The sequence below is a fragment of the Pelobates fuscus genome, chromosome 7 (assembly GCF_036172605.1).
Source record: "Pelobates fuscus isolate aPelFus1 chromosome 7, aPelFus1.pri, whole genome shotgun sequence".
Taxonomy (NCBI): Eukaryota; Metazoa; Chordata; class Amphibia; order Anura; family Pelobatidae; genus Pelobates; species Pelobates fuscus.
This window is the reverse complement of record NC_086323.1, coordinates 82,930,573-82,946,921: the sequence shown is the minus strand read 5'-3', so window position 1 is coordinate 82,946,921 and position 16,349 is coordinate 82,930,573. Positions and strand designations below refer to the sequence as shown.

General features: G+C 39.6%; 1 protein-coding gene across 4 annotated transcripts in view; it reads right to left on the bottom strand.

The window, feature by feature from the left end:
* The window catches only part of LOC134567964 (pre-B-cell leukemia transcription factor 1), a 132,265-nt gene that overhangs the window by 108,204 nt on the left and 7,712 nt on the right, over positions 1-16,349 (bottom strand). For all 4 annotated transcript variants that reach the window (XM_063426143.1, XM_063426144.1, XM_063426145.1 and 1 more), the window contains exon 2: positions 4,405-4,478. In XM_063426143.1, coding sequence (XP_063282213.1) covers positions 4,405-4,478 — 74 coding nt within the window. The remainder of the gene's footprint in view (positions 1-4,404; positions 4,479-16,349) is intronic.

Genomic DNA, 16,349 nt, shown 5'->3' with positions numbered 1-16,349 from the left:
AGAACTATAGTGGCATTGCCACTCAAAGTTGGATGGGCTAGTGCAGACGTGCCTTCCTTCATTAGCCAAGCCATAACAGAGGGGACAAGTTTAGATGCGAGGAGAGACCCTGGTTTTATCAAACCACTCAAAAGGAGTCGACAAAACTGGGGGTCACGGCCAAGGTTTTTTTGTTTTTTTTTTATAACATATCCAATACGAAAAGCTGAAGGGGATATGGAGCTTAAGAGAGCCAACTTGAGTTTTTAATAATAAAAAAAAAAGTCTAAAGAACATAATGCAAATACCTATGTACCAACAATAGTATTTTAAGAAACAGTAGCTCCTTGGTTTCTGGAGTTTGTCAAATCGAGGTGAAGGGTTCAGACTACGAGATTGAAGGAAGGAGTTAAAGGCTTGCGTCCTGTGTTCCTTCTGTAGCTGGGATGGAATTCCACTGCTCTATAAATTGACATTTGGTCATAAAACATTGACAGAAAAGTTCAGAGGAAGGTTAGATTTAGTTTGTATTGGGATCTGGGAATGCCAGGTTTTATAGTTTGAGTTAGAATACACTACTGTCAGCTCTTGGTTTTGCATTGAGGACATCTAGTTTATTTAAAGCTGTGTATATAGCAAGACATTCACCCAGGACACTACTTCATGCCTATGTAACTTGTTTACACTGGGGTTTAACATTTTAGAAGCTAGTCTTGTTACGCTGTTATACTGGGGAAAAGGTAATGTTTTACGTATCACACAGAGACGAATGTTCCTTCTAATTGTTATGTGGCAAGGTTAGGTATCCAATTTACATGTTCAGGACTTCCAAGGCATGCAGATGTCAGGAAGTGGCTCTTTTGGCTTGTGATCAGATACGGAATTAACACTGAAAATTTCTCTTTAGCTAAATGTAAGACACTGAACTTTCAGATCACACCGAGATACATAACTTTGCAGGATCTATCTGGTTTTTGACAGATTGCCGGATTCTCTCACTTGACCAAGCAGAGTAGCTGTTAAGCTAGGTTAATTGCTGGGATGGCTAATGCACAGGTGTAAATAAATTAAATTAATAAACATTTGCTGGAAAACAAAATCCATTACTGGAGGTATCTTCTACTACATTTTGTGATTTTTAGTACGTAGAGGTTCTTACAAGTACCACAAACACAATGCTGCATTATTGTAGCTTTAATACGAATAATAATAAAAAATTAAATAACGACTAGTAAAAAACAATAAAATGAATTGAACACATTGTTCTTTCAAAACACCAAATAAAGTATAATTTGAATGTTATAAGTCCAAAGTATTCGATTATCATGGATGTCCATGTAGATCAATAAACTATAGAAGAAACACACACAAAAAAACAAACAAACAAACATACATATATATATATATATATATATATATATATTTTTTTTTTTTTTTGCCATGCATCGATCTTCTATAGTTTATTGATCTACATGGACATGGACTTAAAGATTATTTAGTAGCCCAGGTGAAGTAAGATTATGATGTTACTACCCGTGCTTTAGCTTGTAAGCTCATTTGGGTAAGGGTCTCTTCACCTAAAGTTCCCATACGTCAAAAGTGTTTTGTTAGAATTGTTTGTCTTGGTTCATCTATTATACAGTGCTGCGGAATATGTTGGCACTATATAAATAATTAAAATTATGTTTCCCAGGAGATGTCCTAATGCCCAACAGAAGCAAAACCTTCAGTATATAATCCCAATGACGCCATGCCAGAGTAAATCAATATGGAAAAATACTAGGGGCCAAGTAAATGTGATCCATTCTACTGGTCACTAAGAGACCTGGATAGTAGGATATAAAAATGCCACAGATATATGAATAATTTAAAGTTTTAAGTGTTGCAGTCACCATGGAATCAGCAGGAGCATTCTATTGGTATCCATGGTGACTGCTCAACTTACATAATTTTTCTAACACTATACTCATGCAACATTATAATATTATTGGCATTTATATAACGCTAAAACATATACCATAGCGCTTTACAATATTGTAAGAGGGGGAGATTTAACAATAAATTAGGCAATTAAAGAAACAATAGGTAGAGGACCCTGCTCAAACGTGCTTACAGTCTGCCCCCATATAAAGCTAGATCAAATAATTTTTAAATACCGGTAATTGTAAAAGAAGGTGCTGTCCCAGTGAAGCAAAGCTCTGACAAACTATGTGCTACACAATTGCTATTTCATCTTCAAACTCTGTAGAAGACTCCCTCAATGCAAAGTTCTATGGGTACACACCTAGGTAAATACATAATCAACAACGTAAGCAACAGGTAGCTCCCCCCTCAACCGGTTTTTGCTTATGTGGTTAGGAAGTTCTAGGTTGGATCGACATCAATGTTATTCAAATCCAGCACTAAAAACAGTACAGACAAAGATATACAGCTTTAGATAAAGTCAAAGCAGTCTGCCCCTCTCCCCCCCCCCCCCCCCTACATAAAATGTTCTACATAAACCATGAAAAAGGCCAGACAATTAACTCATTACACATATGAAGCAATGAATAATGGAACTTTCTCTGCAACACAATTCAGAATGGGATCAGGAAGGGTATATTTTTCTTTGCACAGATTCCTCTCCTCCTCCTCCTCCTCCTCCTCCTTTTGGATGAAGTTCTGTCTACCCTTGAGTTATGATGACAGAGGGTGAAAAGTCAGGGAAAAAGCCTAAACCACCATTAGTGAACTTTGGATGAACTCGGTAGAGAGGAGGAGAGTCTGGGGATGGTGGAAAACTATTTCTAAAAAAAAGTTGGGAGTAGGAAACAAAATATTGGAACAGCACATAGTACTCAATCGACAAGACAGTAAATTAGCAATGCTGGAACACAAAAGGACAAGACCTTACGTAGGACAGCAAAAGGGTGTCCGTTGTAATGAGCGCACATGAATTAGAGGAACTGGTTTGGTATCAAAGGAACGTATGAATTCCGAAGGGCAGATGTCGGTCTGTTATTTAGAGGGAACCTATGGAATAAAGGGTCAAAGAGGGGCATCCCCCATGCCAATGAGTTTATGGCATGGGGGTCAAAGCAGGGCACCCCCCATGCCAGTGTGTTTATGCAAGTGCGTGCCCCTTATTAACTAAATGAAGTTACTCCTTAGATGTTGCTGTGAAGCAGGGCACCAAACCTCTGCTACATGGTCGGATCATCTATAAATTTCCTTACAATGCCAACACAGAAACAAATGCATTCTATACAATTCTATTTCTATGCACCTTCTTTTCTGAGTGCATAGGGTTAAACAAGCAGGAGGCTAAATGAGAGCCTGGAATGTAGAAAGACAGGTAAAGTTTCCAGAAAGCTGCCTGTCACAGATGAATTCAAGCCTGACTCCGCTGGACTGATGGCCTCACTATTACCAGGCATGAAAGGGAATGAGCGGGAGGGAGCAAGAAAGACAAAGAGAAATAGAGGAGGGAGGATAACAGGAGTGTGGAAAGTGAATGTGAAGGAGAAATGCTAGCATGGACTACCAGAATTGAAGGGACAGCAAGAACAAGGAAGTGGGTAAATTTGAGCAACTTAAACGTTTATTCATGGAAGTATGGAATGAGATTGTATTATAACAAATGTCTAAGCTAGGCACTGCAGAGGTTTGGGGACTAAATTTCCCATAATGCCCACATCACTTCGCCTTTAGGGAACAGGAAAATGATTGTAACAACCTAATGGAAAGATGGCATAATAAACAGAAATCTGAAGCAAAGTATGTATGTGGCACTCACTTAGTAGATTGTTAAAGGAGTTTTGAGAGGGGGAGTGGAAAAATCTACAGCAGAGAGGGCTTCTTAGAGCCCCCAGACTGACAGTCTGTCATAAATAACCTTTCCAAATATGTTAAACACTGGCCTTCAGTCTGCAGGGAGGAGGAACACTATGGAGGTAAGCCAGAAGAAAGAGGGGCGGAGGAAGTCGAATAGACAGGATGGAAAGGAGACATTAAAAGAGACTGCTACTGTATGATGAAGTCCAGAGATGTCCAAAATTCGTTAGATGTCCCAAAAAAATAAAAAAATAAAAAAAAGTGCAAACACCCAAGACAGTAGAAGACTAACCAACTTGATAAACATGGCAATAGTTTCATGAGGTTTTTTTGTGTGTGCTTTTTTTTTTAAAGATTTAATTTGAAACTCTCCGATTTGTTTAATAAAGTAGTACGATGTATGAGCTTCCCCTTTAATAACCATCGCGTCGATTGGAATTAGCGTGTTATAAAATCCAAATACCCAGCAAAGTCTAACCCTTTTAGTGCATCCAGAGAATCACAACTGGAGATCAGCCTTGTATGTGCTTGGTCTACCCCCTTCTTGCATACAGGACATGCCATAGTATTCTCATTTAAAGAAAATAACGTCAATAATCCAGGTGTTCTTACCGGTCTTCTCTTTAATTTCACACAAAACATTGAAGAGGGCCGGCTTCATCCTGTGGCAGTTTAGAGCGTGTTTTCTGCAACATACAGAGGGGAAAAAAATTAATATGTGCACAGCCAGTAGCTACAAGCAGCATTCAACCAATATGTTTTTTACAGTAGGAACAATAAGGGAGTAGCATTCTCTGCCTGGAGAGGTGGTGGTTTTATCAGAGTCTGTATAGATGTTTAAACAGCGATTGGATAAATACTTGAAAGAACATAATATAAAATGTACCTAATTACATAATTTTTCATTAGTGGGGTAACAGCTTTTTGATCCAAGATGCTTCTATACAACTAAAACTACAATGTAAAATATGAATAACCCTAGATTAGTTGCACCAGAATCACATAATCATAACATGCAGAACAATGACGCTACATACAATACTAGTTTTACTCAAATACAGCATATCAAGGGTAGTAATGACCAGTAAGGCTAGTTCAGATGATCCTCTACAGCGGAAGTCAACCACCTTCATATCATTTAACCCCTTCTCTTATATGGCAGCTCTGCAACACACCATATAAACGAGCCAAGGGCCAAACACAAAGCTTACTATTTTCTTCCAGCCCGTCCATCTTACCAAGTCACCATACGTAAAAAAAAAAAGAAACTTAGAAATTAAAAAAGGTATGGGTTTTTAATTTGCAAACAGTTTCAGCAGTGGTTATGGTAGCTACAGTTTCATTTCTATTTCATTTAAATATATTTCAGTTTTAGTAATTACAGTTCAAAGTGTAAGTTAATGAATCTACAGAGCTATTTATGTGAAATCACGCACGCATTAGAATTTACATGCTGCAAGAGGAACGTTTAAATAAACTTGAAATTTCTTTGTGGAACTGTGAAACAAAAGCCACCTATCTTACGACCACTAATGAACTACACCTTTAGAGAGGGAATGTGTCAATGTTAGAATGTAAAGATATTGGGATGTGCACAAGCTTTTTCTTGGTGATTATAAAGTTATTTTGGCTAGCTTTTTAAACTACAGTTTTAGTTTGGTCATTTTTTTATTTTTTTTTAATGCACCCAAGTTATTGGTTTCAATTCACAAATTGTATCTGTATTTTTCGTCTTCGTATATAATAAGATCATTTGTGTACACTGCCCTGTTAATATAGACTGTTTTAACACTATTCCACAGCGGACAGAATAGCTGTACAACCAATTCTAGAACTTGTCCAATGATCACAATTCTATAAAACACTCTGCAAGCCATTGGAAAAATAATCCAGTAGCTGGGGGACATGTTCTAAAACATTTCGGAGTTATGTCTACTTTGGGAATACGTGTATACATTTGTAATAGATATGCACACTTATATTTTAAACAAATTTTAAAAAAAAATAGCCTACAAAAAGAAAACACCAGAATCCCATTTGGAATGCGGATTAGTGTGTCCCTGAGACGGATAGAGCATCTAGAACCCTTACTGCCAGAAATAGAGAATAGGAGCTATATACCTGGCCAAATAAAAGAAAAAAAAATTTAGCCACTGACACATACAGTATAAAACCAGGAGGACATTACAGTTCATGTAGGCAGGGTTCTCTACCTGTTGTATCAGTCTGTTCTTATTGTGTTTGTCTTTTCCCCCCAATTGTACAGTGCTGCGGAATATGTTGGTGCTTTATAAATGCTAGTAATAAATAAATATGGCCGGTGCACTATAGGTCAGAGGGGTCAAGGAGACCCACCTTCACCAGTGGGGTAAGGAAGCATGCATGTTGGCCTATTCCATGACCAGTTTCATTTTTGGCATACAACACAGAATAATTACTACCACTTGTCTAACACTAGCAGTCATTTATGATTCAATATAAATTACATCATGGAACAAAAATATTCACAAATTAGAAGCTAGTGTAGCATGTCTTTCATTGTACCATTATCCGAGCTTGCATTTCCCATGGGTTTATTGAAAACCTGCCACTAAATGTTCTATCAGATACAATTAAATTTGAAATTAAGAAAGTACTCCATCATTACTAGTGCTCCACGCCACTGATATATTTACAAATATATAAACCACCAATAAATCTACATGAGAGAAAGTCATTTAAGAGAATCATGGAAGAAAAATTGCTAGAAAACTAGATAGTTATCCTTAAGCCACAACGTCATTGACAGATCCAGGACCCAGGTCACCATGGTAATTTAAAACTGGCATTTGGAGCCCACACGTTCTCGGTCTGACCAGCCCTCTTTGAATGCACACTTGTCAGTAAACTGCTCTTGGCTGCAAACTGGGCAAGGGGATGGTATTACGTGTGTGTGTGTGTGTGTGTGTGTGTGTGTGTGGTTTCACTGGGGTGCTGAACCCCATTTTACAGCACAATGATGTTTCATCTTAGGATGTTGGAGCAACAGGAAAAGCTGTCTCTGCATTATGCAAAGACATCTTACCCGACACTCATCCGCCACCTTATGCTGAGGGCATTGGATATCGCTTTGCAAAAAAATGTTCAGGTCCTACCTGTTGTATCAATAGTTTGTATCACAAATGATACAAACTATTGATACAATTTGATCAAAACATACCATTTTCATGTAAAATATTTTACATCAGAATTTAACATTCATGCAATGGCTAATAGCATGACAAATGCAAAACCATGGGCTCTTTACAGGTTATTGTGGATACAGGATTTATTTTTTTCCAGAGATTATTTTTAACTTGCATGAGCTTGGTGCACCAGGTTGGCAGCTGACTTCACCCCCATAAACACTAGATATTATAATGTTAACTGTGTTAGCTGGCTGCCAAGTATGAAAAAGTACTACCCAATTTCCTATCAAATATGAAACTGTAAAATTAAAATAAACATTTTACAATGACTACATGTACTGATTAGGCATTTCTTTCATTTAAAAGAAACTATAACAAACAATTAGACATTTGTTAAAATAGTTATTTTGATAGATTCCTGGCAGTCACGGACTAACAAAATTGTAATTGTTGTGTTTTCTAGAGAGTTCTGTCTATGACAGACACACAACAGACAATAGCAACCTGCACCAACAGAAGGGGTAAGGTTATTTGGCACAATCATGGTGGAAGTTAAACATGAAGACTCATGAGGAAAAGCTTTTAGAAGTTGTCAGTCTGACAGCCAAGGTATCAGACATGTAAACATTGCGATTTCTATGTAAAGTCAATTCTTTAAATTGCCCCCTCAAAAAAATGAATGGTCCTTAGAATGTCCTTTGAATTTAGAAACCTTTGGATAATCAAAGCTATTCATTTTCCTGACAATTGTATTAGATCCAATGGTCAATGTTATTAAAGGTATTCTCTAGTGCCAGGAAAATAAACCCGTTTAACTCAATCCAGCACCATTGTCCCTCGGTGCTCAGTCAGGCTCCGCCCACGCTCCCAGGGGACACTTAATGCGCATGCACGCCAATGGCTGCACTCACATTAGGATTTCCCATAGGAAAGCATTATTGAATGCTTTCCTATGGGGATTCCGGAGACGCTGGAGGTCCTCATGCAGAGCGTGAGGACATCCAGCGTTGTTTAGACGACAAAAAGTCGTCTAAGCACCCGGATGTCCCTCTATTGGCTGTCTGGTAGATAGCCACTAGAGGAGGACTTAACCTTGCAAGTGTAATTATTGGAGTTTTTATAAACTGCAATAATTACCAGCTTGGGTTAAGGGCGATGGGAGTTTGCACCCAGACCACTTCTATGAGCAGAAGTGGTCTGGGTGCTATAGTGTCCCTTTAAGACCCATTTCATTTAATACTACCTAGTAAAGGGGATTGTAGAGAATGATGGGATATGTAGTCTAAAGTAGCTATATGCGTCCTGAGGCTTATTTCAGCGCAGTGATGGAAAAAAAAAAACCTAAGAATAATGCACAGTGCCAATTTGAAACGTGCATCGCTTTCAGAACATTGCCCCTATATAAATCAGTGTAAGAGTCATGAAACAGTTACACAATGAACTGATAATGCTGTGTCTCGGAGTTACTTTCCCTGTTCAGCGATCTGTGTCCAATGAAGGCAGTTTCATATATTGGGTGCACATCATTCCATGTGGAATGATTAAAAGAGCCCCCTCTCAACATTTCTTCATAAACAGACCATGCCCCTCCTCCCCAAATGTATGTCAGAGACAGAGACTAAACTCAACCACTATGAATACAAAAACAATAGCAAAACAGATCAGGAACAGGTGACACAATATATACTTTAATAAAATATAAATGAGGTAGCCAAAAAAAAAAAAAAAAAAAAGTACATCTCGCACAGTTGAATCATAAGTTGTGGCTGAGCTTCATGGGAGATGTAGTTCACCAACATCGGCACATCTCCAGTTGGTAAAATAATAAATGCATTTTTTAAGTCCATGGATATACATTATTTATGAAAAGCAGAAGAGCTGGTATAGCACTGGTCTGCTGTCACAGGCTAGGCTTCTCATGCATTCGGCAGCATCCTGTTAAAGCAGGAAACCAGATACAGCAGAGTAAGTCAACCTGGAGCACTTCAGTTAACGCTGAACTATAAGTCCCAGAATGTACTGCCAGCTTGAGGTACAAATAACACTTCCTATATTTCATACATAGAAAAAATATTCCAGAGTAGCAAAAACACGGCGTTTGTTAACACTGCTTTAACTTGGGCTTTTTACACGTTCTGATCATTCACCGTTCCTTTATCTTTCCATCTGCATGCATTAGTTTTTCTCCACTGGTAAAAGCCCAGCTGCAATTTGAGAGGAAATGATAGTTTTGCTGCTTAACGCTTGTGAAGAAGAATAAAATAGCTCAAAACCAGCACTTTGCTTCCGTGTCTGAAATACTAGATTTTGCACAGAGAATGCAGTCTTTCACTGAATTATTTGTGCACAAACTACACAGATGCATTATTGTAAATATGGAACACAGAGGCACACCTTTAGCTTAGTACTTAGTACTTTAGCTTTAGTACTACACTCACTCTCTCTCTGATTAAGGATAAAGCCTATAAAAAAATAAATAAAATAAAAATGTTCCTTAAATCTAACAGGAAACATTACCAGAACATACCTTGTGAATAAAACAATAGCATTTTGATGGGCATTGGTCCCAAATTAAGGTCAGCCACATATTATCCAAAACTCTTTTGATATATAATGGAGTAATTGGCCTGGCCTTCACCAGATAAAATTGTAATAGTACTGAATAGTACCCTCCAGTTTGTACCACCCACTGTGATACCATAAGTATAGAGAAAATGCAAGAAGCGCATTATCCTGTTAAGGTAGACATATAAGAATAATTCATATTGATTTCAAATGTATTATAGCACATGCTGAGTCATATCATAATGGCTTTGAAAACACAGATGTTTGAATAGAATTGTTGACTATAGCTGGGAATAATCTATATGGAAAGGTTGCTTTAAGAAGATTGCAACCCTGCAGGATGCATATTCCACTAATTAAACTTGCAGTGTGATCACCATAACCATTTAGTCTTCATGAGCAACTTACGATTAACACTGTAACTGGGGACTACTTATGAATCTGTCTGAACTATATGAAGACACCAGCTCTTGGCTATATAAATAATATCACACTGCCACTTCTACCAGCTTTATTAGCAGCTCAAATTCATACTATTTTTTCCCCACATCTGAAATTGCCGAATGCTCAATTACATATGCCATAAACCACTATCGCAAAAGTTTTTGGGACATGCTCAACAACACAGTTAAAATAGGACAGGATAGGCTGGGAAATACTAGTTATTTTCTGGTCCCCACGGCCTGATTTAGACAGAGTATGGGCTTATGGGCGCCTGACCATTAGACGGGTGCTTGTTTTCAGAACTTATGTGCCTTGTCCAGCTTAAAGGGACACTATAGTCACCAAAACAACGTTCACTTAATGAATCAGTTTTAGTATATAGACCGTGCCCTTGCAGTCTCACTGCTCAATTTTAAGCAATTTAGGGATTAAGTGACTTTGTTTATGCAGCCCTAGTCACACCTCCGTGCAATTGACATGCATGGCCATTTACGTTAATCCAGGGCTCAACAAATCCCAGTGCCAGGTCGCCACGTAGACTAAAAATTTTGCCATGGCGCCTGGGATTTGCCAGCTCTCTAGTTAGTGTGGCCACCGAGGGAGCTTTGACGGCGGCCGCCCTGAGGAGGATGGAGGCGGCCGGCTAAGGCAGCCGGAGGCGGTGTGCGAGGGAGAAGTACTCTGCCTGTAGCTGCTCTCTACCCCCTCTCGCTGTGTAATAATGCCGAGAGCTGGAATATGACGTCACTCCAGCCCTGGCATCATTACAGAGAGCAGCTACAGGCAGAGTACTTCTCCCTCACACACTGCCTACAATGCTCCTGCAGGCACCTAGCTCCATGCTGCCTAGCTCCATGCTGCAAAAGCAAGTTAAGCAGGACGTTCCATACTGGAATGAGGCCTTAAGGGACTGAAAGGTAATTAAAGCAATGTGTTAGATTTGGTTTTTGTTTGGGGAATTTTAAAAAGAATTGCCTCTGTATTGCATGAATGGGGTTAATAGTGACCCTTAATGTAACTTGCTACAATGTTACCGTGTTAACTTTTCCCCTCTAGGTAAAGTATTGATGAGGTGTGAAATGTAGAAATCTGTATCTCTTTATCCTGCGACTGGGTCAGTCTTTGTTATAACCCCTGTGCTTTCCACCTGGCAGTGAGCATAGAAAAAGCACAAACAAATGACGAAAAATTAAACAGGTTCCATTTCTCCTCCTCATTTGCAATGGTGCACTGGTTATGGCATTGACAGTACTGGTTTGGGATGGATAAAATGGGATGAGGAGGGGGCAATGGCCAAGGCTGTTCTGAGAAACATCAAACTAAAATATAAATTTTTAAAAAAAGAACAGTGTATCTTATTTACACAGACTGATTTCAAAACAAAAATTATTGCAAAGACACTTTACTATACGTATTATTGCTGTGGAACTCACAGACACACCAAGAATACTGGAGTTCCTAAAATAGGGGGATTTGGGCCCAAAATAGGGACTATCGCTCCTAAATACACTTGGGCTTTCACTTGCAAATTTATATATATATATATATATACACACACACACACATTCCATTCCATCGGTCTATATAATTACCAACAACGGTTTCTATGAAAATGTTAATGATAATGGAGCTTCATGTGGAGAGAGGGAAAAAATAAAAAAAATAAAATATTATTTTCAATGTTTTATTCAGTGATATAATTTCCAAAGTGACTGTTCCCATTTAATGCAGGATAACAAATATATAAAGGGTAAACTAACTTTTTGCCCACTGGCTGCATAATCATATAGGGTGAATGCACAGCAGAGATTTACAGAACAAAGCTTACTTGGTGTGAGTAATATTATTCATGAAAATAAGAGAGCCTGTATATGTCACCGTTATAGGTTCTGTCCTTTGTACCTGGCAGTCAGAGCAAAAGCAGTTTTTTTTTTTAGAAATCTTACCCTACATTTTTATAATTCTGTTTTCATCTGTCAGCAATTTAGAGTTCCGAGAATAAACCCCTGATAGATGTATATTCTGCATGTTGGTAAAGTTTGGCAGCACTGGGTAGGATGAAGGGACACAGAACAATGCTCCTTACACAGGTCTTTGTGGGAGCAAACCCAGGAAGTCATTCTGGTGGCTATCAGTGAAGACCTCAAGAGGCTGCTGAGGATGCAGGTACAGTCTTTATGGCCCAGAACTACATTAAGCTGTAGTGGTTCTGGTGCCTAGGGAAGAGTTATGGTGCTTGGAGCTGCCCTTTAATAGGATTAGCATAGAATCAAGGGGTCTGAACTTGTAAAGCACTTGAAATAATAATTGCAAAAAAGGGTTTAAAACGAGATATTTGTTTTTCAAAAACACCAACTGGACAGTATAATCTTTACATTGAGGAGATCCAATAAATCAGAAAGTGTAGGTAGACAATTTGTTATACACAATTAAAAAAAAAAAAAAAAAATATTTATATATATATATACATATATATATATATATATATATACACACACACACACACACACACACTGGATTTTTGCTGCTCAGTGGCCATGTTTTAGAAAATATTCTGCAGGGTGTAAAATAGAGTTAATTTTATCCATATGTAGATGGCACAGATTTAATATCTCAATAGGAGGCATTTTATGCATACTTAAAATACCACCGCACTCCAATATGTTGTAGTAGTTATGGTGCCATGAGTGCACTGGCACACAATCCTTTAGTAAGATGCCAAACCATTTTAGCACTGCTTGACAACTTACTTTGGGGTCCTCCCAGGTGCCGGCAACTGCCTGTAGAGAGGCAAGTTAGGGCCAGCGCAGGACTGGCTTATTGGCAGAGAATGTTAAGCACCCATCCTAAAAAATTTATTCACATCTTTCCATGGGATGGCACCAAGATATGCTTAAATTATTTTCAATCTTGTACCCAAGGACCCAAGGATGGGTTTCTTGGGAGACAGTTAGGTTCTTGACATTAATTCCATTTGTCGCAGAGGATGGATAGAATTTGCCTGTGCTGATTGCTGCTGTACTGTGGATGCACCAGCCTACTGACAACGTCATCGCAGCATTAGGAGTAGAGCTGTCAGATGAAACTGTGCACGTTTAAAAGACCACTGCTTTTCAACTGTAAGCCTTAAAGTGGCCAGTCAGGAAAGGTGCGGACAGGTTTAACATATGCACATGGTACAAATATTTGGACAGGCAGAGGCAGAAGTATAGCTTAATCTTGTGATGCCAGTTAATACATGGGTGGGCTTACAGATGCAATGAATAACCTATGCAAGGTTATAGTGCGTAGATTGTCCCTTACAAGTAAGTTCCAGTGTAAAAGCATCAGAGTCTAATATTTTAAGTACGGTATATACATTAGATATACACATCAGACAGTTAACAAGTAGATTGCATGAATGCAGCTGTGGATACTATAATACAAGTACCGTATATACTTGAGTATAAGCGGACCCGAATATAAGCCAAGGCCCTTAATTTTACCCAAAAACACTGGGAAAACTTGTTGACTCGAGTATAAGACTAAGGTGGGAAATGCAGCAGCTACTGGTAAATTTCTAAATAAAATTAGATCCTAAAAAAAATTATATTAACCGAATATTTATTTACAGTGTGTATATAATGAGTGCAGTGTGTGTGTATGAATGCAGTGTGAGTGTATGTGTTGCAGAGCCTTGGTGGGGGGTGGGCATTTTTATTATTATTTATATTAATTTTTATTCTATTATTATATATTTTTTTTTCGTCTCCCCCCCCTCCCTGCTTGATACATGGCAGGGAGGGGGGCTCTCACTCCCTGGTAGTCCAGTGGCATTGGCAGTTCAGTGGAGGGGGGCTGGCAGAGAGAGCGTTTACTTACCTCTCCTGCAGCTCCCTCCTCCACCCCGGTCCGATCAGCTCCCAGTGTAAGTCTCTCGGACGCGCTATGACCCCGCGGCTCTCGCGAAACTTACACTGGGAGCTGACCGGACCGGCGTGGAGGAGGAGGGAGCTGACAGGAGCGGTAAGTAAACGCTCTCTGCCAGCCCCCCTCCTACACAGCCCCATTGTCTGTATTATGGCAATGTAAATTGCCATAATACAGACATTGACTCGAGTATAAATCGAGTTGAGGTTTTTCAGCACAAAAAAAATGTGCTGAAAAACTCTACTTATACTCGAGTATATACGGTATACAAAGAATTACATCAGACAACATATGTATATAAAAGGTTTGGTAAAAAAGATATGAAAACAGTCTCTACTCCCATCAGGCTCAAACAAGCAGAGGATCATTGACAGACAATCGTTCTCCTGCTCCATATTGCTCTACTAGCAGCATACCCCTTTATGCTGGGAACTGACTGACAGGTAGGGAAGAGGCAACCTTTTAAAATAAAATATTGCAAAATATACAGATTGTTTTTATGTTCTTCTGCATGACAGCAACAAAAATTGCATGTGAATCAGATTAGGAAGAAATTATTTTTTATATATATATATATATATATTTTTTTTTTTTTTTAATTTATAAATATTCCACTTCATAAAAAGGAAAGGCAGATGTCCAGTCATTTTAAACAGTGAGGTTCTAGCACTAACTTCTGCTCCATAAACCAAGTAGTGGACATTAACACATTGGATTCGTACTCCATGGCGCTATGCACGTGTCTGCATATCATTCAAAACTCAGGATTTCAGGCGCTGCTTGCTGCAGTTACAATGCACAATGTGCAGGCATGCAAGAACAATCTGCTCCAAACAGAGCTGGAAAAATCAGGGAAGAGATGTTCACTCACTGGATTATTTTTTTCTGGGTCTTCACAGAATCCAAATAAAATCCAATCCTCATGGCGCCCAGACGTGTTTTGTCCGAGTTCTGAGCCCACTCAATGATCTTGGCCAAATACTGGTCTATCAGCTTGCCTAAACGACGAACCGGAGCACCTCTAGGACTACACAGACTAGCAGACCCCTGGCACTGTCAGTCCGGGCTCAATCTGCACTATCAACCGAGATCTTGACGAGCATAGCAAACCGCCGGAGGAGCGAGACAGCCGATCCCTCGCCCGGTGCAATGCCACAGTGCCCTCAGCAACATACCTGACAGTCCCGTTCCCCCGGTGGGGGTTATCCCAGTCCTCACTGGTGACTGAACGGCACTGTACCTGAATGGACTCAAAATGTGGCCTACTCTTGCTCAAAATGGCTGCCGTGCTGCAGCCTGATGCTAACAGCGACGACCTGCAAGCCTTTGATCGGCTATGTGCCCAATTCTGGCCAAAACTGAGCGTTCGAACACTCCTCACCCACTACATGCCGAGATCTTGTCTCACAGATCCAGCCCACTGGCTCAGGTCACAAGGTGAGGCCTCACACACGCAACCACAGCAAGTTCTCAAGGAGATTGAGATACAAGCATCAGCCACGGCTCACTAATAGCCGCCGATATCGGAAATGGAGAAAAGAAGGTGGAAGCCGCTGCTGCAGCAGAATAGTAGCACACAGAAACCTGAGCCCCGCCGATGTGATACTGCTGGCTGCTCCAGAGGGTGCTAACTCAGCAAGTGTAACCCGTGCAATCGAAGACTCCACACCGGGAGGGGCCGCTGGCACACCCCGATATGATCCCAGGGCCTTATCCCCCCCCCCCCCCCCAGAGGATTATTGTGGGTCTTGGAGGAGCGGAATGGTTGTGCCCACACACTGGGAGCCGATGGAGTCCCCCGCAGCAACGAGCTGGACTAATGCACCCACCTACATTCAACTTTCCATCTCAGGGCACAGGCTGAACTGCCCTCCACATGGATTGCAAGTCCCACTCATGCAGCAATTAAGTTAGCAGATATTTAGACCCACGGCTTACCTTTTGATTAGATTTACGTTTTAGTTTCACTTTACATTTGCTCAGCTGGGCAAAAGGTAGGCACTAGGCCATAATATAGCATACTCATGTAGGCCTTAGCTTGTGATTTTTATTTGTTAGCATGCCTTACTAGTACACTTGTTTGATAACTGACCCAATACAGCCAGTGGATTTACATCTTGTATTCACTCACAGCCCTCTTCTATAACATTGATCTCTATTTCACAGTATATAATGTAGAACTGTGTTCACGATCCTCATGTCAGTATGTGCACCTTAAAGTCCTCTCCCACAATTGTCTGCTGATATGCACGCTTTCGTAAACTTGTCTTATATACTATCCAACTATAACCTGTATTTGCAAAAAAAAAAAAAACTCCTGTCACCTGTCTTGGATGTTGAAATTGTTCATTCCTTTTGTTATGCTGTCAAGACTGTCAATATGCTATTACTATTCATGCACAACCAAAATTAAATAAAAATTAAAAAAAAAAAAAAGGAGCAAAATTAAAACAAAAAAACAAGTTACAAATC